This window comes from Lepisma saccharinum, chromosome 2 (assembly GCF_977018435.1).
Source record: "Lepisma saccharinum chromosome 2, izLepSacc3.1, whole genome shotgun sequence".
Classification (NCBI taxonomy): Eukaryota; Metazoa; Arthropoda; class Insecta; order Zygentoma; family Lepismatidae; genus Lepisma; species Lepisma saccharinum.
In genome coordinates, this window is record NC_139230.1 from 17,667,336 (window position 1) to 17,694,777 (window position 27,442).

The 27,442-nt window shown below is 37.9% G+C and overlaps 2 protein-coding genes across 6 annotated transcripts in view; one reads left to right on the forward strand and one right to left on the reverse strand.

The window, feature by feature from the left end:
* Nucleotides 1–27,442, reverse strand: part of LOC145983936 (excitatory amino acid transporter 3-like) — a 209,216-nt gene that overhangs the window by 11,871 nt on the left and 169,903 nt on the right. For all 5 annotated transcript variants that reach the window (XM_083117107.1, XM_083117108.1, XM_083117110.1 and 2 more), the window contains 4 exons: nucleotides 14,121–14,178; nucleotides 11,745–11,934; nucleotides 9,887–10,120; nucleotides 9,372–9,566 (listed from right to left, as the gene is read on the reverse strand). In XM_083117107.1, coding sequence (XP_082973233.1) covers nucleotides 9,372–9,566; nucleotides 9,887–10,120; nucleotides 11,745–11,934; nucleotides 14,121–14,178 — 677 coding nt within the window. The remainder of the gene's footprint in view (nucleotides 1–9,371; nucleotides 9,567–9,886; nucleotides 10,121–11,744; nucleotides 11,935–14,120; nucleotides 14,179–27,442) is intronic.
* LOC145983937 (uncharacterized) lies at nucleotides 18,301–23,384 on the forward strand. The gene is made up of 3 exons (XM_083117112.1): nucleotides 18,301–18,443; nucleotides 20,143–20,286; nucleotides 23,156–23,384. Exons 1-3 carry the CDS (start codon nucleotides 18,322–18,324, stop codon nucleotides 23,196–23,198), a joined length of 309 nt encoding a protein of 102 aa, XP_082973238.1. The 5' UTR covers nucleotides 18,301–18,321; the 3' UTR covers nucleotides 23,199–23,384.

The following is a 27,442-nucleotide window of genomic DNA, read 5'->3' on the forward strand; positions in this document are numbered from 1 at the left end:
TGGAAGATTTCCGCCTTAAAGGTCTACTTATTTGCTATGGGGCAGCTATGCTATTCGAATGTACAGATATAACACTGTTCCAGATTATGCGAGTTTATTTACATAATGTGCAAGCACAATTAGACTACACAAATAAATAAAGTTTGTTCGATGATCACTGAAAGAAAAACATGTCTTCTCACTTAGGCCAGTTTGATGGATATTCGTTTAACTAATTAATAACAATGAACTAAATCTGTCTATTGACTGTCAAGTCACTTCTTCACGTAGTATAAAAGAGAAAGATTGTGAACAAAATATAATTGAGTGAGTGAGTGAGTGCAAGTTCGGAACTTAAAACATTACGGAAAGTACTTATCCTTCTCCTCCATATAGTGGTACCTCGGACACCTTTACAAAGTGTCTACCTTGAAGAAAACAACTTCCTCTCTCTCTCTCTGCGTCAGAATCCAAAATGCGCTGCCTGAAGGGCTGCGAGGTCGCACCGAGGCTTCCTTATTACGTCATTGCGTAACCGATTCTATTGACCTCTGGTGGCAAAATTAACAATGATTCCGTCAATCTGGCACAAATGAAACAGAAATAACAAAATGACGGCTCCGCGCGCACTACGGTCCATAACCTGTTGCATGTGCAGTTGTATAACAGACACAAATATGCTAATATTAAGAGTTAACACCATTAAGCCTTGTTTCCATGATAACCAAAAACTCAATATACTGACCAAGGCAGAATTTATTTTATTTTAAAACAAACTAAATGTCATGTTTTAAAATAAAATAAATTCTGCCTTGGTCAGCATATTGAGTTTTTAATATTAAGAGTTATGACATGGTGTCAAGAAAAGTGTGTGGACGAATGGGGGGATGTGGCAATGTTTTATTCACAAATAAAAGCAGAATCAGTTTAGCACCAGATTTTGGGCATTAGTACGGCAGGAACCTGGTATCCTGTACCTTCAATAAAACAAGCTGGAAAAGGATAGCAATTATGTATGGGGGAGAGTCATTGTCTGCAGCAGTGATACCGGCATTATGGCCTTGCAGAAAAATGTAGCATACTCCCCTGATCTCAACTTTATAGAGAATGTTTGGAATATTTTGAGGAGATATTGAGCCCAGAGGAAACAGCCAGCAGGAATGATTCATGATCATGAGCTTCGAAGAGCACTGCCATGTGGGAGACCTGGGTTCAATTTCCAGGGTGGGTGAACTAAGGTTGGAATTTTTCCAGCCCTATCCCTGCATAAAGTGACTCTGGGGTTCACCCAGCCTCAAATAAATGGGTACCTGGGGAAAACTCGGGGGGGGGGTAAAGGCATACGGAGCATGGTGCTGCTCACATGTCCAAAATGGCAGAGATCGAAGAAAATGAGAGGTCCCAAATGCCCTAAATGTGACTTAGGGCACAGTGCAATAGGCACGGGGAACTTTACTTTCTCTTTACTTATGTGTCTTCTACATGTGATTCCCCACCCCCATTTATGGGATAAAATGTATTTTGAAGTGTTCCTGTAGTAGGCTTACTATACGTCCGGGATTAGCCCGGACAGTCTGGGACTGCAAAATGTCCAGGGTTTTGAGAATCTGAACATGAAAATAGCTACCGGTATTTAATATTCACGACCAGAATTTATGACCGGCAAAGATTGATCGATTATAAGGACAGATACCTTTTATTTCTTCGAGATATCAACTTCCAAGCGGTTCCGTTTCCGTACTTCTGTGAGCATCTTGGTGGTCTTGCAAACATCTCAAGTAACTCGTCTACACCTTTTTGATAATTATAACTATTTGGCAATGGGCAAAAGAAAGTGTGTATTTAACGTTAACCTGCAGCAGCAATACAAATTCTTGTAACTGTGTAATGACTGTGACAGTGAATGTGTGCAATGTACACTCTGTAATGGAGTATTTTCTCTTGCACATAAAGGAAGAGGTGATATTGAAGACCACATGAAAACAGTTAAAAACAGGAGTGCTATTAATTATACTGCTTCAGCAAACATAAGAGAGTTTTTTAAAGCCAAAGATGGGAATATCTGGAGTGTGCTGCTAAAGAAGCTACAATGTCATACCACACTGCTAGACACGAACTCAGTTTCAACACATCAGACTGCACTTCAAAACTGGTTAAAAAGTTATATGACCCAAAATTTTCATCTGCTAGAACCAAAACCGAGGCAATAATTGTTAATGTTATTTTGCCATTTATTTTTGATAATGTGTTACAGTATCGATGGATAGTTCAAACAGAAGTGAAGTAAAATTCGTTCCAATTGTTGTGAGATATTTCAGCATACAGGAGGGAGTTCAAGTTAAACTTTTAAATTTCGATGAAGTGTCAAGTGCTCAAATTTTAACTATCTTTTGCAGTGTGAAAAAATACAAACTTGAAGAAAAGTTTGTTTGTTATGGTGGTGTGAAGAGAAAGGGAGGGGGGATGTGTTTAGAAAAGTTCAAAGTGATTTAGATAGGCCTATATTAGGAATTGGTTGTTCAGCCCATATTGTACATAATTCAGTATAAGCAGCATGTGATTCTCTGCCCCTTGACATAGAAGTAATTATTATAAATTTTTTAAAAATATTTTCACATATATATAGAGTAAGAAGAACAAAACTTAAACAGTTCTGTGAATTTGTGGAAACAGATTACAAAAAAGTATTATCCCATAGCAGCACAAGTTTCCTTAGTTTGTTGCCTGCAATAGAAAGAATTCTTGCCATTTTTGATGGGCTAAAATCATACTTCCTGTCTTGTGACAAATTCCCAAAATTATTATATGATTTTTTTGAAAATCCAGAAAGTGAATTGTATTTTAAATTTTTGTATGGTTCTCTACAGTTATTTAATAATGTAGTTTTGAAATTGGAAGCTAATTCTATCACAGCAACAGAAGCATTTCAGACATTCTCAATTAATTTGTCAACTTCAGGAAAGAAAAAAACAAATTTATACAATCTTCTGCCAAAGAATTGTTATGCACTCTAAAAGAAAATAATGATGTTCAGGAACAACATTCTTCTCAAGCGTCAACAATTTTCATAATTCTAGTATCTAATACTTATAGTTGTGGAGAAACAGTTTTGATAAAGTTAGTAAGTTTCAGTGGATAAATTTACAGACTGAAATTGTCTGGTCTGATTTCCCCTACGCTTATCACGTGGGGTCCAGTGCAGTTTTTCCAGTTATTATTGCTTTTGTGTTGGGCCTAGAAATTTGGTATCCTGTGTATGCCTCTACAAATACATGTTCAATACGCAATTGCAAACACTAATTGAAAAAAAAAAAGAATTGGTCGCTCAGATTTTTAAAATTAAATTGCTGGGGTCCGCAATGGACCCCACGTTGTAAACCATGTAACACTTTCGGCTATGCATTTAATTGATGCTGCTCCATTTCTGATCAGAGCAATACAAGCAGTAGTATTTGGTTGTTCGTTCTGGTTGCAGACTATGCACTGGTTGCAGACTATGCACTGGGATACGACAGTTCATATAAAACTGAATATGCATACATATTATTTTCTATTTTCAGAATGGAAAGGCATCTTACTGACAAGAAAATTGAAGAATTGCTTGAAAGTGATTAAATTCCTATAGGAAGCAAAGTTTAAATACCAGCAGATGGACAAGAAAGCGATGCAGAAATTGCTGACATCTCTAGTGATTACTCAGTGTGGGATTCGGACTATGTTGGGGAAGATAGTGACTGTTCAGATACAACAGATTTATCTGATGCTCAGACTTGACGAAATTATAGATGTTTTTTTTTTTTTTTTTTATCAAAAATTAACCGTGAGTGGACTGCAAAAGAACCAGTACCTACCTGGCATCTTGCATCTATCATAGTGACAGCAAAACCAGGTCTCTCAAATTATAGTGCTATGGTTTCTTGTGAACGAGACTGTTTTGAGTTGTTTATGAGTAACATTTTTGATATTGTAGTGAAATACACAAACTAAGCTGGACAATTGGAAATTCAGCAGTGGAATGATCAAAATCCTTTGAAACGAAAAGAATTCAAACCTTTCGAGAATGATGAAATAAGGGCTTGTGTTGGATTGTTGCTTGCTATGGGTGCTCTTCACCTCAATAAAATCAGGCTTTCAGAAATATGAAGAGATCAGGCATTTCCCTACCCTTTGTATGTAGCCACCTTATCCCGAAGCCGATTTACAGAGTTTCTCATATTGTGTAGTTTTGATGACAAAACAACCAGGGCTCACAGAAAGGAGACTGATAAACTGGCAGCAATTAGAGATTTAACCAACAGATTTTCCCTCCATTGTAGAGAAGCTTTCTCCCCACATGAGTACGTAACAATAGACGAGCAGCTGGTAGGGTTCAGGAGCAATTGTCCATTTAGAGTTTATATGAAATCGAAGCCTGCAAAATATGGTATCAAAGTATGGATGTTTGCAGATGAAAAAGTGTTTTATACTTATAATTTACAAGTGTACACTGGAAAGGACGGTAATGCTCCTGAAAAGGGTCAAAGAGTGGTGAAAGATCTCATGTCACCTTTGTATGGAACTGGTCAAGGACTAACTGTTGACAACTTTTTACTGATTGTGAGCTTGTGTTATTTCTCCTAGAAAAGAAAATTACGCTCGATGGAACAATGAGGAAGCAGAAGCTCTATATCCCACAATTGTTGTTAGAAAATCATGGACAGAATGAACAATCCTCTTTATTTTTGTTCAGCGATAAGATGACGATGGTATCATACATCCCGAAAAAAATAAGAAATGTAATCATAATCGAGAATATATCTTGTCTTGTAATGCAGCTATAGTATATAAACTTCACATTCACCTCATTCAAGCACCAAACACGCATCCTAGTAACATATAATTGCGATCGAAGCGAGCAAGAAAATCTTTAAATCCATTTCTTTGCAGGCTTTCAAGAATATTAATTTTAATTTAATGGGATGTCAATACTTTCTTATGATCCCGAGATATTTAGTCTTTTCCAGCTTCCCCTTTGGCATGTTCATGGACGAAAACGTGTGGATATCATATCGCTAAATGCAATCCCCAAAATTGAATTTTCAAACTCTCTCTCCACTACAGAAATCTCTTGACAATCTGATATTTCACCAAAGTTTCCATGCCAATTTTAGACTTACTGTTGATATTGAAGAGTGGATTATGCCTCCTCCAAAAAATTAATTCTCAGTATCCACACCAGAATTTCCGCAATAGTCTGTCTAAGACAAGAGTAATACACAATAATTGTATAATTGCCCTCAATTTGAGGCTCAATCCCCTCTAACTAAAATACCCGCAATAATCTAAGACCTAGAGTTGGGTTGGATACTGTTCCCCCCAAAGTTTAATTCACAATCCCCCCAGAACCCCCGTGTCAATTAAGGCCTAATATGTAAGAGTTGGATATTTCTCACCCCCCCCCCTTTTCGATAATACCCTTAAACACTTTATTTTCTTCATCTAATGGATTAAATTTGGTGCATTTAAGGTGTAAAATGTTTACATATATTTTGGAAAAAGATATAAATGTTGAATTTTATATTATTTGAAGGGAACCCTAAGGAAAACGAATTCGCTGTCTCTCGTATGGAACAGCTATAGAGTTCAGCTTCCGTGGTGGGGGAGGTGAGACCATGAGGATCGTTTACCTTTGCGCGTGGTCGGAAATACTGGCAGGCACTAGAGGGTAGAACTACGAGGGTAGGTGAAGTAAACAAATGTCCAGTCACGGTGAAAGTTTTCTTCGGCGTGTTGATTTCAGGAGAAAGAAGTGTTCTTATTATGTTAATATAGATAATTAAAATAGCTTCAATGGGCGATAAGTAGGAGGGAACAGCCTGTTCCCTCTGTTCCATGGAGCGACCGCCACTGATCTTGATATAGCAGCTCTAAACGTGTTTGTAATTTGGTGCCATAACCAGCTGCAGAATAAGAAGGTACATAATTTGAGAAAAAAATTAATTCTTGCTCTTGCAAAGCAACTTGTTACTCCATGGGTCAAAGCTTGGCTTCAAAATACTCCACGCCGCAAAAAGCATGTTTTCTGGCTGCTTAATGCATTGGAATAGAAGCAACTGTTCCAGCAATTTAAGAAACATCCACAGCTACGGGTAGGAAGAGGGGAAGATGCCAGTTCTGTGTCCAGACAAGAAAAGGAGACAAGGAAACAGACATTCAGTGTAACACTTGTTTTCGTTGGGTCTGCAAAGAACACCGCCAAGAATCACGACAATTTAAATGTCCCAATTGTTAAATTTAATGTTTGGAATGTAACATCTTGATTCCTATATTTTTCAATCGACACAATATCTGGAACATACTTTATGTAGTTTGGCTCAAATAGTATATGTATTGATACTTACATGTATACAATTTTTTGTTTTTTGTAATAATTTTAATAAAATTCACATCTGAAAACAGTTGTGAGTGTTTCATTAATGTCTAGAAATCATATTAGACAAAAAAATGGCAAGTAAAAACAAAAAAGGACTAAAAAAAAATAAATTAAATTGGTGGTGTCCGTGACAGACCCCAAGTGGCAAACCACATTTCAAAAATATGGTGGTAAACGTAGGGTTACAAGAGAGTGCACAACTTATTAATGCAATTGTAAAAGATGCAATAAATATTGATGACCTATTTGATGAACGTACATTGTTGAACAAGGTAATTCAAAACCAAAAGGTAGGTTGTGGTTGAAGTTCTGATAAAGTACCAGATACTATTGAAGCAAAGTGGCAAACAATTTTTAAGGTGCTTCAAAAGACTGATATTTCATGTACCAACATTTCTAAAATGGTTGAGTTTGCTATGTCTTTGCCTGGAACATCTGGTCCAGCTGAGAGAGTATTTTCAATTATGGGGAATATTTGGTCTGCAGAAAAAGGTAGACTTATAGTAATCACCGTTAACATCTGCTGAATGTTAAAATTCATTCAGAACTTTCATCTTGTGAATTTTATGATGTTATTAAAATAAACACGCCATTTCTGAAAAAAGTCATGTCTAGTGAAAAGTACAACTCAGTCAACTAATACATAATGCTACCCAGTGGCGGCTGGCAGCTAGTATGATGGGTAGTGACAACGTGATCAAGAAATCGAAAAATTTTCGCTAGCATATGTCATAGAAATCTAATGAAAGAGGTAATTTTAATGGAACTTTGTTTACTAAAATTGCAGACAAAAATTCAGACTTCCTAAGATTGGTTTATTTTACTTCGCATTTGTACTACTTTTGGCTAATCGCGAAGATAAGGATGAGTGAACACTCGCAAAGAACACCGATGCCCAGGCCGAGATTCAACCCGCAATCCCTGGCGTCGAAGAATGCTGTGCGGAGGTCGGCCAGAGTTTCTAAGCAATAAATGTGACTATTAAAATTTCGACGCCTGTCACCTTTACCATTTTTTTGATATTTTTAAATAGAATTGATGTTTAAATCTGGTGTGGGACAGCCAAGTTGTTTAACTTTTAATTTAATATTGTATAGTACCTTGGAAAATGGTGTATGTAATAGAGCTCTAATCTGACTCATCTTTACTAACTACCCTTCCTTTCACACACCATCGGACACTTTCACTTCACTAAAAAGAGAAACACTGGACAATTAGACACACCGAATCGATCGGTATTCTCTCCTTGCTTTGTTTATAATTTGCAACCCCAGCACGGCAGACGGTACATCAACGATCGGTGTTACTAACAACTGAAATATGATTATCTGCTAAAGGAACTCTAGATCTACAATTTTTAGAATTCAATGCAAGAAATTGAATTATATCTCCAAGTGAAATTCTTATACTGATAGATTTTCCATGTGATCTTTTACAAATATTAAAGTAAAAAATCCCCTGGTGATGCGAATTCCCTTTAGGCAATTCTTTTGTACTTACAGTAAATGTCTTCAATGTTGTCAACATCAGTTGCAACAAATGAGTGTCTGTGTGCGTGAGAGCAAGGGATATATCTTTTCTTAAGGAAGAAATCTATAACAAAAAAAGTCTGGATGGCTCTTTAGACGCATCTATCTAAATGGTTATATAAATTTGGAGAAGATATTACGTTCGTTCTTGCCAAGTATGCAGGAAAGTATCTTTCTCGCGAATTACTTCTCCAACGAGTATTACAAATCGGTCAGGATTAGTCACTTCTCTGTGAAGTTTGCAACTATGTCAACACAATGCGAAAGCTCTCACGTTGTGCCACGCGACCTGGCACGGTTGATTGTCTTATGGCTGCCACTGGGCTACATACAACCCCACCTCCTCGCTCGTTAACTGCGGAGACTTCTTCATGCCTCCTCGCATGCCTCTCCATGAAGGCCAGAATATGCTGGCCCAGAGCAAGTGAGAGAACAGCTGGGGATGCAGCGAAGGAATTGAGGCGGCCGTAAGCTGGAACGTTTACAAGATTCGAATCTTCTCATTCGTAAATGTATTAATTTAACTATATTTTGGCAAAGCAAGTGCTATTTCTTTTTCTGAGGGTAGAGCCATGGCACGGCGGCTCTCCCCTTAGAGCCGCCGCTGATGCTACCTAGAACAGAGGTTTCCTAAGCATCAGAAAATGTATTATTATTCAATTAAACATTTGAAAATTAATTGATTGATTTTAGAAAATAATGCTAATATATTTTTCTTGTACAATTTATAGTCTAATGTTCCAATAAAATGTTAAGGCTTTCAAGTAATTTCAATTTATTTTTGTAAAAAAAAACCTGAAATTCAGCAGTAACAAGTTGATCGCGAATATGTCCTGGGTTGGACCCAAAAAAAATATGGTAAGCCTATCATGTAGTGCTCCCAATGATTTGCAGTTTTGAGTACACCTGGACTGTGCCCCATGCTACATGTTACCATTTATTCCGAAATACAGTGGTTTCTTCGATAACAATTTACAAATAACCTTCCAGTGAATACAACACTCCTTTACTTATTTAACTCCTTAGTCAATTTATTAGCAAGTCTTATCTGTATAAATGAAAAAAAATATATATTCATTAGTGATTTAACATATCCTCCAAATGTAGTACTTACTACCCCATTAGTAATTTATCCAGCTCCCACACTCACCCCCTCGAATTCAATTACCCCAATTTTCTTCACAACTGAATTATTTACACTGATTTCAAATCACTACCTAGGATTCTACTAGTTAATTTACACAAAAACCTGATGGGAAGGGGTATCTGTTCATTCATTCTTAATTTCTGAAAGTTAGAAAAATTATCAATAATAGCTATATGTTTTAGGGAGGGGATTTTGATGTTAACTGTGCTCAAAATGTTTGGGAGGGTTTTTTTAAGTTTTCAAAAATATTACACCTAATTAAATTAGCAGTTACAAGTCTTAGTAATGAAATTTTCTATCTTACCTGACAGCAATAATACTTCCATAAGACAATGGGATTTTGCGAACTTGTGAAATAAAGATAGCAGCTACTGCTTCATACAAAGCTGTACCATCCATGTTAATTGTTGCTCCAATGGGCAGAACAAAACGAGCAACTCTTGGATCAACGCCATTCTTGTCCTCAAGGCAAGCAATGGTGATTGGAAGTGTAGCAGAGCTGTAAATTAAAAACTTAATAATTAATAAATACATTATATAATGATACAGTAATATTGCATTAGTCCAAAGGAGATTCTTTCAAAACACAGCAAAATTTCTTCACACAATTTACGTACATTTAACTGCATTTATCTAACTTTTGTGAAAGTTTAATACAAAGTCGCAAAATTGAGAATTCGGAAAGAAAATTTTAATAGATGTGGAAAAAGTAACCAATTCAAAAAGAAACAATGAAACAAAACAAAACATGCATTAAAAAAATATCAAGTAGACCTAATAGTGTCCATTTAAATACAAATTTCAGTTAACTACACTTACCTTGAAGCTGTACCAAATGCAGTTGCCAATGCCTGTGCCATGTTTCCAATGAAAGTAAAGGGTAATGAACGAGTGAATATTCCATAAATAATTGGAAGCACCACAAAACCATGTATAAAGAGTCCAGCCAGAACAGTACCAAAGTAACTTCCTAACAGGCCAACCATGATACCAAAGTCTTCCATTTCTAGTAGCTTACCAGAAATTAGGAAAAGCACACCAATTGGTGACAACCTGGTAAAAATAAATGATAACATCAGAATAATATAATTATAATTTTGCATTCTTATAAATATAGGGATATAACAACCCATGGTGCAACAGCCCTTGAGAGCCAGGGCCTACCTACAGACTGCCGGCCTCACTCCCATATGATTCAGCAGAGGTGGGCCATCATCGAACCAGTTATGGTGTGATGTGTGGTCAGCACGACGAACCCTCAGTTGTAAGGTTTCCATGACCAGGTTACGCTACTCATTCATAGCTTGCCAATTTCCTCATGATGGTGGTGGCCGCTGGTCCCATACACTGGCAGAAATCTCATTAGAAAAGTTGTTACAATTCCCCCAGGAGACTCGAACCAGCATGTGTCCAGCAGCCAAAGACTGATGCCTTAGACTGTACGGCCATGTTGCGGGACAATGTAGGGATATGTACCCATGAATAGCAAAATGGGTTTATTGACAAAAGTTACGTACACATATCATCTACTTTTCAAGTAATCACCAAGATGATTCAGACATTTATCGTACCGATGCACCAGCTTTCCAATACCCTCTGCAAAAAAAAAAGTGCCGCCTGTCTGTTAAGCCAGGTCTGAACGGTGTCCCAAAGCTTCTCATTGGTGTGGAAGCTCAGTCCTCCCAACCACTTCTTCAATGCCGGGAAAAGGTGGAAGTCACTCAGCACCAGGTCTGGGATGTAGGAAGGGTGAACAAACACTTCCCAAGGGGAATCGTTGAAGAAGGTCTTTTGGTTGATGTAGCAACATGTTGTCGGGCATTGTCATGAAGTGAGGCAATGCCTGAAGACAACATGCCTCTCAGTTTGTTCTGGATGGCTCTGTGTAGTCTGCACAATGTCTCACAGTATACAGCAGCATTGATTGTGGTCGCCGGCTCCATAAAGTCAACCAATAACACACCTCGCACTTGGCGGGAGACTCGAATGTAGCAGACATCGCTACGTGCCTGTCGTTCAGCTTCAACTGAAGAGTTGTCCTTGCCAGTGGTGGTGGTAGAGGCAGGGGAGACACCAATCACTCCGCGTGACGCCCCGCTTCCTAGCGCTTCATGGGCCACCTGGCAGCGCCATCGGAGGTTGAAAAAAATAGCCCTCGTACAACAATATAATTCACTAGTGGAATCTATAGTTTGTAACCGAATTGAATGGTATGAATTTTTTCAAAAAATAATAATTTGATCATTTTTCACCTGCTTGTTTCATGACACTACACAACAAAACACGAAGTAAAAATAATAAGCATAAATATTACAAGAAGGTAGCAAATGTGTGCATGAAAAAAGAGGAGGAATACAAGAAATGAAGAGAGAGTTGGATGGAAGATCTTATTAATCTTCTTAAGATGAAGAATGAGAATAGGACTATCAATAATGTAAAGATTCAAGAGGAAAAGAAAAACATAGGAGCTCTCTGGAATTCAAACAACTGAAGTAACAGAAAAATAATATATGTTCAAAATGTGAACCAAATTGGGGACATGAAACAATGTTTTGCATTATTACACACAAGTTAACATTTCCACGCTGCAGTGTATTGATTATGTATTATCTTACTGCAACGTAGTGGAAGAAGTTATTTCCCTTGGTCGTATAATGAGACTAGTAGCATTACTTACCACACTACCCAGTTGGTGATTATCATCATTGCTTCACTTAAGCAGGTAAAGAAGCTGAGAAGAGCTTGCCCTCGTGGACCCATTTTTCCTAGAGTGACACCAAGGACAACAGAGAAGACCACAAGACCGAGAATATTTGTCCCTTGCGCATATTCATGTGTGATTTCCCAAGAGTGCAATTCATCTTTCACTAGGAAAAAGGAAAAAGCAAGGTAAGTAATGTTGAGTATGGGTTACACAATTTATATAAATCAATATAGGCTAGTATTATACGTATTACACTGCACATGCTTTTCATTATAAATCCACTGTACTCTTGCATCAAATGTCAAGTTGAAATCCAGAATTAAGAAATTTCATCTGCAGAACTAAATTATTCAAACTATTTGAATACCCAAGTCATAGTAAAAGATGATATCAAAACTTATATTTGTAGAAGCTGTAGATGAACTTGATAAGAAGAGGAACATCTTGTTTGTATTAGATAACCAAAAAAAGTTCTGTGTTTCTGATGAGGTTTAACTTCACACACTCTGCCTGCTGCAAGTTCCAAGGCAAGACTGACAAGATTATAGTTGTTTGTGGGCATATGCATGTTCTACCAGCACGTTATGTCAGTCAACGTGAACACCAGTGAGGACAGGTGAAGCATGGTTACTCCAGTGTGATGAGAGCCTGTATGCTGCATGAATTTAAACTTGGAACAAACGCGACAGCAGGAGGGAAGAAAATGTGTCAGGCTTTCGGAAATGATGTAGTGAATGAGCGGACAGTGCAACGGTGGTTTCAAAAATTCAAGTACGACGATGAATCCCTGGAAGATGCACCACATGTTGGAAGACCAACAGCCATAGACGACGGCACTCTGCAGATGGTTACTGGGGTAAATAAAGGTGTAACGTGTGGCGACTTGTGAGAAGAATTCCATTTTAGTGCAGAAACCGTTCGACAGCACCTCCATTAACTTGGAAAACTGAATAAGGTGGGTCGATGGGTCCTGTATGCCTTGGCTGCGAGGTCACCCGTGACACCATTCTCTGCCTTGGTTGGGGAACACTGATGCACTCACCTTATTCCCAGACATTGACCCATCCAATTACCATCCGTTCCATTCCATGGACAACCACCTTAGAAGACAATGGCACCAAAACAGAGTCTAAGAGTACACCACACTTAATGACTTCTTTGGTTCACATTCTGCAGAGTTCTGCCACTGTGGGTTCCATAGTCTTCCAGAACGTTGGAGACAGGTCACTGATGCTGATGACTATGTTTGACCAGGTAGGTCCATTACATGTCCCTTTTTGGCTTTTGGAAGTGTCGGGTGAAAATCCGACAGAACTTTCTTGGTTACCTTATTGTTTTAGATACTGAGCTGTTGATAGTTTTCCTTTTGTAGAAGGCCTTTTTAACAAATTGTAATACTGGATTTCACTTTCAGCTGATATTAATGTTTAATAATGATATATGCCAAGGATTGTGAGAAAAAACAAGCAAACTATGCTTTCTAAAAATAACAATTTATAATCTGTGAGAACATTTGACCAGATACTAACTGAAATTGCTCCAGATTGTCAGACGTCGATGAAAACACAACTACTCAATCAGAAGAGAAACATCCTAGCCACTTTGGTAACAGAACACATTAGGTGGTCAACTTATGATCTTGCCAGTGAAGATTGTAAGTTGATTTGGGGGCTGGGAGTTTCCTTGCAAGTCTCTCTAGTTTTCTCATTGTTGAGATTAACCAGAAGTGCCGGTAAAGAAACTTTTAAAAAAAAAAATACTTAAAACAATTGATTCTCAACCTACGATAGGAATCAAACAGACAATCTTCCACAAACAAATGGAAGTTGCTCCCTTTAAGTAAATTCTGTTAACAGCAAAAATTTTACCATGAATACTGTTCCATACAAATTTTAAGTTAGGTTTCACATTACCAAGGATTAATCATAATTTAACTTTTAATGAATATTGAAAAATTAACTTTCTTATATTTCAAAGAAATATTATATTCTTTCAAGAATGTATCAACAACTGAATAAATCATCTCATTATTGAGACCAGTCACATAGCCAGGGGAAGGGCTTGTGGGGTTTAAGCACCCGAATTCTTACACACATCTAATTTAAATAGTGTATAGTGATAATTAATTTTACTTCCTTAGCCGGATTATACATTTTGCATAATAAGTTGTAATATACTGAGAAATTCATCTTCAGGGCTTCTACACTCACTTTTCTGCCTTTAGATGGCAGGTGCTGATCCGGGATGAAACCCCCTCGGGCCTGATTGAGACTAATATTGATAATGCTACATCAAAAAGAGTTTCTACTTATGTAATCATATGATTATCTGATATAATAAATAACTCACCCGACACAGATGTTGCATTATCCGAAAGGTTTGCTGGAGCTTTCAATACTGTACGATACTATGAAAAGATACAAAAACATAACATTAGTCAGCTTGGTTGGCACAAACTCCCAACGATTTTTTTCTTTTCAATTTAGTATTTTTTTTTAAAAAAAATAATCACTTCCAAATTGAACAATATCGATATGTGACATACTGACAGATGTATAGGATACTTGATATTTTCTGTATGTACACATAACACCAGGGTTGTTAAAGGTCCAGCAATTTTAAATAAATTTAATTCCAGTCCAGGAGAGAAAAATCAGCAAGGGTAAATTGGTTCTGGCCATGTTGTGGAACCCAATAGAACCCATTGGAATTTATGGGTTCCTGGACGTTTAATTGATTGATTGATTGATTTGGTGTTTTAAGTCCACTTTATGCACAGTAAGGCTAATCGGGACTGGACCTACAGCTTAAAGTGGAGGACGTTTAACATCCCTGCTTAACATACACGAGAGAGAGAAGACAGGAGAGCGAAAGAGAGAAGACAGGAGAGCGAAAGAGAGAAGACAGGAGAGCGAAAGAGAGAAGACAGGAGAGCGAAAGAGAGAAGACAGGAGAGCGAAAGAGAGAAGAGAGTCAAAGAAATGTGTCCATGCCGGGATCTAACCACATATTCCTTACATACTTTACCACTGTACCATCAGGGAAGTCTAAGTTGCAAATGGGCTAATACAGTAACCATGCCAGAGGAGGGGAAGGTGGCAGATGACCCCCACCATCAGTCGACCAGTCTGTTTCACAACCCTCCGTCCCAGAAACAAGGATTTTTCTTGAATGAGGCGTGTTAAAGTTAATAACAAAATACAGTAACTAAGCATTTCAGTGCATGTACGAATTGTAAAAAATAATGAAAAACACTTGTGCTAGATATTCACACATCTGGTGGATACAGTAGAAGTATCTTCAAGGATATAATAATAAATTTGGCATAAAATTGGTCTGCTTTTCATTAGTAAGGCTAGAAAGTCGATGAAAAATTATCCTTTTTTCTGAGCCTTGAAAACAATGCTAAATCTGATAGTCAGTTTCCATTTAGTTAGAACCAGAAAACGTTGTGCTTATTTAGAATTTTTTCGGCCATTTTTGGCTTTTAGGTCACTTTTCAGTAATTTTTGCAGTTTTTGCTGCATTTTTCTCCATTTTTGAGATTTCTTTTTCTCCTACCCTGTTGTTTCATGAACTTTAAATCCATTACACATATTTAAATTTTCTGGCATTGTATTTTTAACAAGTTTGCCATTAATCGAAAATAAGGTCACTGCAAAAGCACAATATTATTTTTAACTGGAATGTTTGGCAATGTATTATATATTTAATTGTGTTAAATTTATTTTTCTTCCAGTAAACCTGAAATACTTTGTGTGAAGTGTACTTTGAGGTTCCCTTGATGGCCACTATTATCGCTTTAATCTGTTGCTTTAAAGTAAAATTAGTCGCAATATTTAAAAAAAATTATAATCTGAAGCACGCGCTGTATTTTCAGACTACTGTATCGTACAAGGCCCACTCCGAAAGGAGGCGAATGATATACAGAAAAAAAAAAATTGTGTGTTTCATGTAGCCTTAAAGTAATAAAGAAAACTACATTAGCACCTAATTGCAGTTTCCCTTTGCTTCAGTAGTTTAAACCACCAAACAATGGATTTTATCGAATTATTCAACTACTCTTGTAATTTATGAAAAATGAAGCTTTCATTTCAAGAGCAAAATTTATTTCTTGGTCGTTTTTTAAAAACACTGTTCTACACACATTTTGTTACAGAAATGAAAGTACCCAATCTTTACTAATCTGAGGACGCTGAACACTGAAAATACATTTAAAAAAGTTCGATTGGCTCTCGTGTTGGCGTAACAGAAGAGGGTGAGGGAGAGGGGGCACATTCAAGGGAGCCAGCTTAACTCTAGTATATATGGCAACACTGCTGACGGTCTGGCACGTCGCATTCCAGTATATCACTCATTCCTTTGCTGTTTCAGATCCCCTCAAGATTGGCCAGTTTGCATTCAGTTGTTAAGTGTTTCCAGAGTATTGTTAGATTTCATATACAGTGACGTGGCAACACTGGTGGTTGTTTGGCAACGTAGTATCCCAACAACAGCACTCCATTCCGACATGTCATGTATTCAGGGAAGTATTTCACTACCTTTCGCTGCTAGCGAACCCCACAAGATATCTAACTAACTCTCTAGCCTTCTTAAACCCGAAGGTTTATGGCTACAGCAACACAAGCCTTCCTTCCAACTGTCCCTATCCTTAGCAAAATCAATCCAATCTTTTCCATCCTTACAGATTTCCTTTAGGTCTATCTCAACCTTATCTCTCCATCTTGGTCTTGGCCTTCCTACAGGTCTCTTACCATCAGGTTTTACCAAGAATCAAGTAAACCACAAGATAACACAGGGCGAATTAAATTACCTAATCAGGGACTTAGAACTTCCCAAAAATAAAGCCACGGTTGCATCAATGGAATCGCCTGGCTAATGATGTGAAGGTACTACTCGCTACAAACAAAGCATTTCTTCCATTTTCGAAACCAAAGGGGACCTGACTGTGTGCCATGACAAAACCTGCTTTGCATCGAAACATATATCACATAAAACCGAGGAATGGAGACTTTTTATTGATTCCTCCAAGTTCTCTCTTAAAGCAGTTTTGATGCGCAACGGTAATGTTCTACCTTCAATTCCTGTTGTACACGTAGTTGACATTAAGGAATCTTATGAAAATACGAAAGAAATTCTTCGGTAATGGTGGGTGAACTGAATGGAATGCATTTCGACAAGTGTGTCAGTTTTCTGGGGAACAAGAGAGCAAAAAACTATGAACAACTCGTGGAGAATCTTTTGACGTCTTACGAGAAGACTGGGTGGGAATTCAACATTCATAGTATTACTTAATTACTTTTGTTTTCTTAGTGCTATGCTGTTAGTGTTTTTTACTGTTCAAGGATCTATTTCAGTAAAGAAAGGGTACTTTCTCCTACACAACAGAAAAACATTATTTATTTTTCAAGCCCGCCCGCGGTGTTTAAAGTGGAGGAAACAGAGTTATGCTTTCCCCCAGTTAAGAGAATTATCATAAAGCATCACCAGCACTAACTTAATTTACATAGACGCTTAATCTGTCTTTCACGGCATCTCTCATCTTGTTTTCACGCCATAATTTCAAAATTTGAATTGTATTACCCAGATATCGGCGGGGGAGGGGAGGCAAGTGCCCCCGGGCCTCCTTTTGCGAGCGCTCTTAATATATTTATCAAGAAATGTCCACATTGCCAAATTGTTATGTAACGTGAATTATGCTCATATTGAAAATAAGCGCCAATGCACTGCTTATGGGTAACATGAATTATGCCGTAACTTCAAATTAAGAGCAAATCTTAGAAAATGAAGTGCATGTTCGTGTTCAGGAGGTCAATTTCAGTAACAAACAGCTACTTTCCTTTCTGTAACAGAAAAAAGTGAAAATTTGAAGGTCATTCTACAGGTCTATTTTTGAGATTTTACAGGTCAACTTCTGAGCCCTATTTATTATTTTATAATAATCGTTGTATAATAATCATAACCATGATTATTATTTCTGCTATTCAAGTTTTGTCACGGCCTGACCCCCCCCCCCCCGTCAAAAATTTCTGGCGATGCTCAAGAATGAAACGAATGGTAAAGAGCAAGGAAACATCTGTGCCTGCCTTACCATTTGATAAGATACACAGAATTTTTTGGAGAAGATAAACCTGCATACTTCACTTGCGAAAACATTCCCAGCACCATATTTACAAATGGAAACTTGCCACCGAAACGAATCATTTGCAACAGGTGTTAAGATTGGGGAGAAGTCATCTCGGATGTCCATTTGGAGAACTTCTTTAGTTCGTATTTTTAAAGGGATAGAAGCAAGACGTAAGGTCAGATCTCCACATGTGAAGGACGCGGGTAACGTGAACCACTCGAGCGTCTAAAAACGGAACACCCACGCCTCGGGATTTTTTAAAAGTGAATTCTCGAGAGTTCACCTCTGGGCGAAGAATATACTCTGGCCCCACCTTCACAATGAAAGCACGTGGGCAGAAGCCTTGGGCGTTCACGGCGCGAGAAGTTTGATGCGTCCGGACAGGAAGGAAGGAAGTTGAGTTTTGTCTTCCTGTGTGATAGCATGCAGAGCTGCTTATTCCTAGAGAGGCAATTTGTAGGAAGGATTCCAACCACTCGCTGCGTCGCTGGTTGCGAGTGCCATGATTATCTACCTACTTCTTCTGTCAGCTGCTTTGCCAGCAGGTGAGTAGGGCAGCAGTAATGTGTACATTAGGGTACAGCGAACAAAACACCTTTGTCGAATTTAAAAAACGAGTAGTGATCGTAGGCGTCGCCAAAAAAATTTGTGGGAGGGTCAAGACAATGATAAAACTTTATTAGCATAAATAATTATTGCCATGATTATAATTATTATACAATAGTCACTTGTATAAAATAAATAAATTTTATTCTAAATATATTACTACATAAATGAAGAGACTTCTCTACTTGATCCACCAAATGAATGAATATCGAGCATAACTGTTTTTCATTATTTCCTAACTTTTCGTACAGTTGGTGCACTGAAATTCATATTTTCTTACTAACTTTGAACACACCTCATTCAAGAGTAGGCTCTAAGAGTTAGGGGGGAATTTTCGTTATAATGTTTATGTTGTGACCCCTCACATAAACCTACAATTTTTGGAATTTTGAAAACTGTGGAACCATTTATTCTTTGGATTAAATGGTAGAGTATGAAAATATAACTTGGTTCCTGTATTTTAACACTCAATTTTATCGAGCTAATGCAGTTTTTATTTTTGGTTATTCCGTTCGAATATTAACTGAATATTAATTAAAAATAACAAGCTCTTCTGCTGCTTTGTAACTTGAAATTAACTATGCCAATTTCCAGCCCGTTTGACCCTCGGATCGATTCCTTCCTTGTTTATGTCTGCTAAGTTCCTCCTCAGTAGAAAGTAGTATCGGTGCCAAGAATAACCCGCAACACAGCCTCTTCCTATCAGTGGGAGGAGGAGCATGCTTAACTTCTTACCATACCACGCATATCGTCAACAATATATAGCTAATAAGTTGTGCTCGAAATAAGGATAATCGATATTTGAATGAAAGACAAGTGTAACACTTGCATAATACAATTTTAAATAACATGAACGTGTTAACATTACATCATGCACACAACTATCAGTAAAATTAAGTTAGGATCCAATAGGATCCTAATTCTCTCAACCATTGGGCTGTCGGGGAGGTGCTTTCAGTAGAAGTCCTTACTAAAAGTAAGCTCAATTCGTAGTTTAAGATTAGATGTGACCCCACCGAGAATCGAAACAAGGACCCCCGTGATTACAAGGAGAGGGGTTTACGAAACTAACAATTTTATAAAGTTGACCCCGACGCTGCAAGGGTTAACCATTAGAGAATTAGAATTTTATAAACTTGCATAAAATTCTGTCGTATTAATTGAAATACCATACATTGATGTTCTTAATGAAATACAATCCTGCCAAGTACCTTTAATTGCCATTTTCCAGTCTTTCTAGATCATCCACCGCTTCATAATCCAAGTAGATATCAAGTTGGTCCAACACCAAAAATAAAGTTTCACACAGACAATCGAACACAGGATTGCTCGAACCAAAAGGGTCCTATGATATTTGGGCACATTCATAAAATTAACACTAGTTTGCTCAAACATCGGGCAAACATACCAATGCATTTCTCTTTAAATTCTAACCATATGCCACATGCCCGTTCACATTCCAACAACAAAAAAGTAAGTTGAATCCAAAATGACAGACTTCAAGATGACCGCCATCTTTGTCAAATATCCTCTCTCATTTGTTTTAAATTGATTTCCCATACTTGTGGACCACACTGTATTTGCTTATTTAATTTGGAAACAATACATTAACCATTCCTTTTTCTCTCAATTCTCTAGGCTTAACGATTCGCTGTTACCAATGCGGAACAGGCGCAGACGTGGTGGAGTCTTGCGAGGAGTTCGATTGCGCACCTCGATGGGGGCTGTTCGAAGTAGACTGCGACGTGGAACACTATTGTGTGAAAACAGTGGGCCAAAACGGTAAAGTGTCATTTTATATTAATCTACATGTAATACAACGCACTCATCTGCCCATTATAGGGTATGCACAATAGCCATTTATCACATTATAAGTTGTTACACAACTGTCTGGAGTAAATTCGTTAATTCTTCTTATGGCATATGATGGAAGTAGAAATAGAAGTGTCAGTTGCCTTCATTAAAAACAACACCTTGGCATTCGCAAGGAGTGACTATCTAAATTAGTCAGAAAGTCAGTCGATCAGGGAAGGCACCATAAAATTTATCCAGGAGTCATTGGTTCGAATATATATATATCTCAAAGTTTAGAGAAAACACAGGGTGGCCATGATAAACATTCAAGTATAATTCCCGGTTTTCAAGGCAAATTTTCCAAATATTGAAATACATAAGCAAATGTTCTCTCTATTTCAACTTTCCGTATTACCGCCTCTCACCACTCACAATTTAAAGAATCTTTGTGATTCCAATGAATCCAAAAATTCTAATTCAATTAAATTAAATAGAGTATATATGTAAAATATTTAATTTAAGGTACGGAGTTTACATTTGCCATTTCACATACTCAGATTCTAAATATATCTACAAACACAAGTCACAAATGTTACTAATCTGCGAAAAATGGTTAATTGTATATAAGAATTTCACACTCGAATTTACTTAATCAACTTCGAGATATCTTATCTTGCAATAATCTTCCGTCTGTCAGATAGATTGTTCTGTAAAGGACACTAACAAAGTAAATGGACTGAGATATATTTTATTTTCCACGCAGCTTTCTTTTCCTTCCTCGATAAAAATGAAAACTAAACTGTGAAAAACACAAATTGGATTAATAATAATTGAAATTTTTCACGTCTGCGGAGAAAAATTCACGCAGAACTCGCGCAAAATTCCCGGAGTCAATAATTCACGCAGAATTTCCAGTGAGTAGCAACTCGGAAAGAGCAATCGACGTTCATTATATAAAATACGGACGTAAGCAGGGGTTACCTACTGAAGGTCAAGGCTTGAAACTAAGAATCATTGAATATATATCGTTTAGTGTCACATTTCTTCCACTTTTGGTTAATCGCGATGATAAGGATGAGCGATATGATGAAATTGATGGACACTCACGAAAAGCACCCATGCCCAATCCGGGATTCGTACCCGGGACCTCTGGCGTCGTAGAGAGCTATGCTAACCACTCTGCTAGATTACTAATGGATATAGTATTTAAGATAACAGCAAGCTCTTGCCATGCACATTTCAACGCGTCAATATAGACACAAGCTCTCCCTGTACCATGTTATAAGGCGCATGGAGGTAAGGTGCCACATATTCTTGATCTTTGCCATGGCCGCCTTTACTCCCAGGGTTCGACAAGAGGGTGGGCAATACCCAGAGCCTCTTACGGAGGAACTTTAATGGACAAATTCTCACCTAAAATAATTCACTGCGGGAATTGACCCTGGCTTTGTTTGTCTAAGTTCATTTTATGCTCAGATAGAATGAATTAATGAATTTTTTGAAGGAAAGAGTTTTAGAATTCATGAGGGAAAGTTATGAGAAGCAAGGACACGAGACTATTTAAGATAAATAAAAATAGAATAGGAGCATATTAACTGAAAAATCGTGTGAGAGAGAGAGAGAGAGAGAGAGAGAGAGAGAGAGAGAGAGAGAGAGAGAGAGAGAGAGAGAGAGAGAGAGAGAGAGAGAGAGAGTGTGTGAGTGAGTGAGTGAGTGAGTGAGTGAGTGAGTGAGTGAGTGAGTGAGTGAGTGAGTGAGTGAGTGAGTGAGTGAGTGAGTGAGTGAGTGAGTGAGTGAGTGAGTATTGCAAAGCACTAATGAACCTAAGTTCTAAAAAAACTTCAACCGAGATATATTTACATCATCTCTAATTCCCAAAATTAACATTGTATTTAAACTATATCTTGATATAAAAATACAGACTACATCGATTACATTAACAATACCCTTAATAATGCGTCTGACTACCATGCGAGAGACCTGGGTTCGATCCCGGCTGGGGAGAAGCCAATTTTTCCCACCTGTTCAAGCTGCTACGGCACCCACCCAGCGTCGTATAAAGTGGGTACCTGGAGGAAACCCTGGAAAGGGGGGGGGGGTAAAGGCGGCCAGGGACGTGGTACTGATCATATCACCCCCACCTTCGGCCGTGTTAAAGAAAGTGTGGAGCCTACCTCCACACCCCCTATACGCCTTCATGGCGTGGTGCAAAGCACAGGGGAGCATTTTACTTTATTTTTATACTTTTATACCCTTAATAATGACTGGCAAAACATCCATTATCAGTAGGACTTACATTAATTGAACTTTCTTAAAACCTACACAATTCTGCTACGTAGGTATACTAGTTTTATTTATTTATACAACAAGCCTTGTTTATGGCATGATGCAATTCGGAGAGGAGAGGAGAGAAACCACCATTCACTGATCACAATTTTGTTCGTTAGTTTGAATCATTTTGATTAAATCCATAATACATGTTCTCAAAGATCTACTCCTTCCTTCTAGAGAAAACCATGAGTAACCTTGGTGTCAGCTTCGAGTCCATGCACATACAAGTGCTGTATACTTACAAACATATTCATTGTACAGTCACCGTCAATAAAAATGGGATACCTAGATGCTGAAATAATCACTTCCCTGCAAGGCGTTGTGTGTGTTGCCTAGCTCTACGGCGATAAGTGGATTTTAATAGCAAATTTTCAATGGCAACTTCTACCACCGCCGTAGAGTTAGGCAACACACAACGCTTTGCAGGGAAGTGAGCATTTCAGGATCTTTGTCCCATTTTTATTGCCGGTGACTGTACATGCTTGTTATATAAAGTTTACTAACCATTCTCTTTCATTTCGTGTAGTTACGGTGAGAGGATGTGCACCCAAAATGACATCGTTCGATGAACATGAACACCCAATCGGCTGCTCTACTGTAACCAATACGCTCATCTGTTTCTGTGACACTACACTGTGCAATCAATCCACGAGTCTCTCGTCCAGCCTATTGGTGATACTACTGGTAAATTTCTACATTACAATTTTTATTTGTACATAATGTTTGTATTCCTGCTCTCTCTCTTATTCTGTATATTTCAGGAGGAAATATTTATATTTTTATTACTTAAGGCCTTTGTTCTTTAGTACATATCCTTAGACTTAATGTGTTCATTAACACTATCGAGTAGTTTGAAGAGGGGTGTAGAGATATTACTCGTGATTAAAGTAATCTGAAGGTAATGAATGCAATCCGAAGTAACATGGTAATCTTTGAAAAAAAAAATTGTACACTGATACAAAATCAAAGTTCTGAACAATCAATTGTCAACATGTTGCAATCAAAACTATAAAGTAGCAAGTTAGATATTTTTGACTGCAAATATAGCAAACAAAATTAAATCTGTTTGTAGAAAATTCTCGGGATATCGACCAGGTGAGTTCTCGAAAGCTTTAAAAACTTTCGACAGATATCAAACTCGCCTCTAGCTTTCGATAGCTCGGAAACCTATCCAGAACTCACCTGGCCGATATCCTGAGAAATTCCTTCAACACTTGTCACCAGGCAGACCTCAAAACTTATTTCAACCTAAATGTGCATACATTCACTCCAAAAAATAGTCTTTCATTCGGATTTGAAACCACAAGAGCTGCAGTACGTATGAATATAATTTAAAAAATCCATCTCCTGTGTGTGCCAAAACCCAAGGTAATATCAACTCCATGCTGGGAGCTATCAGGCAACTTCGACGGCATTCATGTTTCAAAGGCAACTGATCCGTTGCAGTATAACAGACAAACCGCTCCATACATGTATAGAGCAATGGCACGGTATGTCAAACCCGAGTCCTGGTGGAGCCTACACTTTACGCTTACATCTCTAGGCAATATTTTTATATGTCTATACATGCAAAATTTAATCTGCGCTTGCTCATGTAATAAACCTATTCGGGGAAGGGGGAAACAGTTACAAATAAAACTAACCGAAGACTAACATTTTATGTTGTGAATAGAACCACATGACTTCCTTAACCACTTATATTCGCATAACACGGGTGGTTCTTAAGCACATCCGGATGTTGGTCAACGAGCAATAGAAAAAGCGACCATATGTGGTTTCAGAAGGGAATGATAAAAAAGATGCTGTTGAGTAAGATGGTAGGTTTTTTTTTTTTTTTTTTTTTTGTCGCTCCATGGTCCATGTGCGTTTCTGCAGATGGCGGCAATAATAAATGACAGCGGTCCGCCTTGCCGACAGCCTGTTATACATGACGGCCATATTAAAAAAAATGTTTAGGGTTCTTGAATGCATGTACAGAGGAAAGTTAAACACACGAAGAAAGAACTTGACAAGAGTTGTAAAGTTATGATCAAAATAAACGCTAAAAGTTTGCCAATTTTGGTTTTAAGTCCAATTTATGGTCAGATAGGATAATCGGGATTAAAGTTCGATCCGGGGTATAAGGGGCGATCCTATTTAAAGACATCCAAATGTCATCCCACCCTGGACTGCATTTTGCAGACTAGCGAGGCTCTGGCGTCTGAAAGTCTGAACCTGCATGGGTTGTAAGGGGTGACCCTTTCGGAAGGTATCAACCAATATGTAACCTCTCTTCCAAGTGGCACACCTTGGACTGCATTTTTCAAAATAATAAGGCTCTGAGCCAGTATATCCTGTGTGGGACCTTTGTTCTGTCCTGTCATCCATCTCATTCTCATATCACCATTCATTCCCATCGTCGAGATGAGCCAAAAGTGGAAAAAAGCGACGTAAAGTAACCTGATTCAATCAACAAAGTGCAATCCGAACCGCTCCACTATAAAGAGCCCTACTGCTCTCCATTGTGGCAATCTTAACAGAAATAATGTCTAATGCTGTACAGAAGAGAAGTGACATCTATCTCTATTCAAGTCTTCTAACTTAGTATTTATCGGCATTACATCGGCATGGGGACCGGATTCTATTAGTCTTTCGTGGATGGAAATGTCATCCCAAGTAAAATGGATGCACGAGTTAACCCCGACATGTAAACCTTTGCAAATAAACGAATGAAGGAGTTAAAATTTGATGGGTTTCGGCACATGTGGCCATTTTGCACCCTTCACAGTATACGCGGGAAAACTCCATTATCCAAAATCCCTACCTGAAAGTTAAATAAGGAATGTAAAAAGCTCCTTGAGAAAGGTTAAAAGAATAAGGTTGTAAGGGACCTGCCCTACTGATTTCACATTACAATTCTTCTGCTATATTATCATTATAAACTTTTTGAGCTATAAGTCCTTTCTTGGTTATATTTGACTTATGTACGTAAGAAGTTGATTGATTGATTGATTGTTTTATTTTACGTTGCTTTCTGTCACTTTTGGCTAATCGCGAAGATGAAAATTAATGGTAGTAAAGATGAGATGGATGAAAGGACAATCGCAAGCATATATGGACTACACAACACGAGCCCCACGGAGGATTATACTGGTCGTGAGTCCAGACGCCAGCGCCTCGCTAGTCTGCAAATTGCAGCCTAGGGTGTACTACAGGTGCCTTCAGAAAGGGTCACGCCTTACACCCCATGTGCGTAAGAAGTGTTGACAGTATTTTATTCCCGTTATCAGTCTGAATTATATACATGATGTACATTCTCGCATCTTTTTTTTATTTAATAATAGAGAAACCTGACCCTTACCTTGTAACATAAGAATGAACGAACCTTTCTTTTCATATATCAATCTGTGCAATATAGTCTGCGACGAATTTCAAAGTTATGAAAATTATGAAAGCTTGACTGTCAATAAAGCTAATTTTTAAAGTTCTGAAACTTTTACACAGAGATATGAACAACATCTTCCCTCGCTAAATTTACTTCAAAATTAATTTCGAAGAAGGAAAAACTTTGCCATGTTACATTATGCTAATTCTTCCATGATATGACGTGCACTTGTTTCCATCCTTCGCTTTTCATCTTCGCAACTTGAAATTCGAAAAATCGAGCAAGTCTTGCTAGGCTACTGTGAAATATTGTCTAAAAATAATGCTCGAGATTGGCATAAGCACAGGTGGCCGATCATGCGATCTTCGACCAATCCAATGGACTTTTGAGACGGCATTTCCTATATTTTCTACTATTTTCCTACAGTTTCAGTTTTCCTTTGTCACATATCAACTCCGTTGTTGTGCAGTTTATTTGTGAGAAAGGTGCCAAATTCTTCTCTCCAGTAAACCGTAAACATTTGCCTTATCATGCAGTTTTCATATAATTTTAAATAGCTAACAATGATGGAATCCTGGAGAAAAATTATAATTCAGAAAAACTTACATGTGAATCAAAATTCCATTCAGTACTGCTACAATTTAAACTAATATCCGTTGATTGCAAGTATGGTTGAATGACGAAAGAATTGGTATTTTTAGTTATTTTGTGTCATTTTTTACCTCTAGGCTTACCGTGAAGGAGATGAATATGATAAGATTGAAAACAATCTCAAAGCCCATGCTCTGACCGGGATTCAAACTGAACCTTCGGAACCGACAACAGTTGCAATTACTGTGAAGAGTTTCGGGCACAAGAAAATTATTGATTGAGTTGGTGTTTTAAGTCAACTTTATGCACAATAAGGCTAATCGGGACTGGACCTACAGTTTAAAGTGGGATCCGAACCACTATGTGCCTCCACAGAGTATCCAAACTGGGACCCTTTGATTACAAGGCAACGACGACCAGAATGTTATGTAGCACATGCTTGCAGTTATTTGCTTATAACACTCCAAATGTGCTCTATAAACCCTTTCTAAAGTTCTACAAAATGAGTCAATATGGGGGAATTTTGAACAAATTTGCTTTCACACCCATTAAATTTTCCTTTGCTCGCCGGTTTGGAAAAATCTAGCTATTTACGTTGCTATAACGAGCAACGTTTCTAAAGGGTGTTTTTTAAGAGTGATAGAACTTTCGATAGGGATAGCTGTCATTTGTTTTGTTTTGATGACATGTTGTTTTGTCATTTCATATCAGTGAGCATTGGCAAATGATCATGGAAAGACTGACGCAGCAACAACGTTTACAAATTGTGGAAATAGATTTCCAAAATCAATGTTCTGTTCGCCAAACGTATAGAGCACTTCGGAAATATCGGTGCTGTCAGTGAATTGGCCTCCCAAG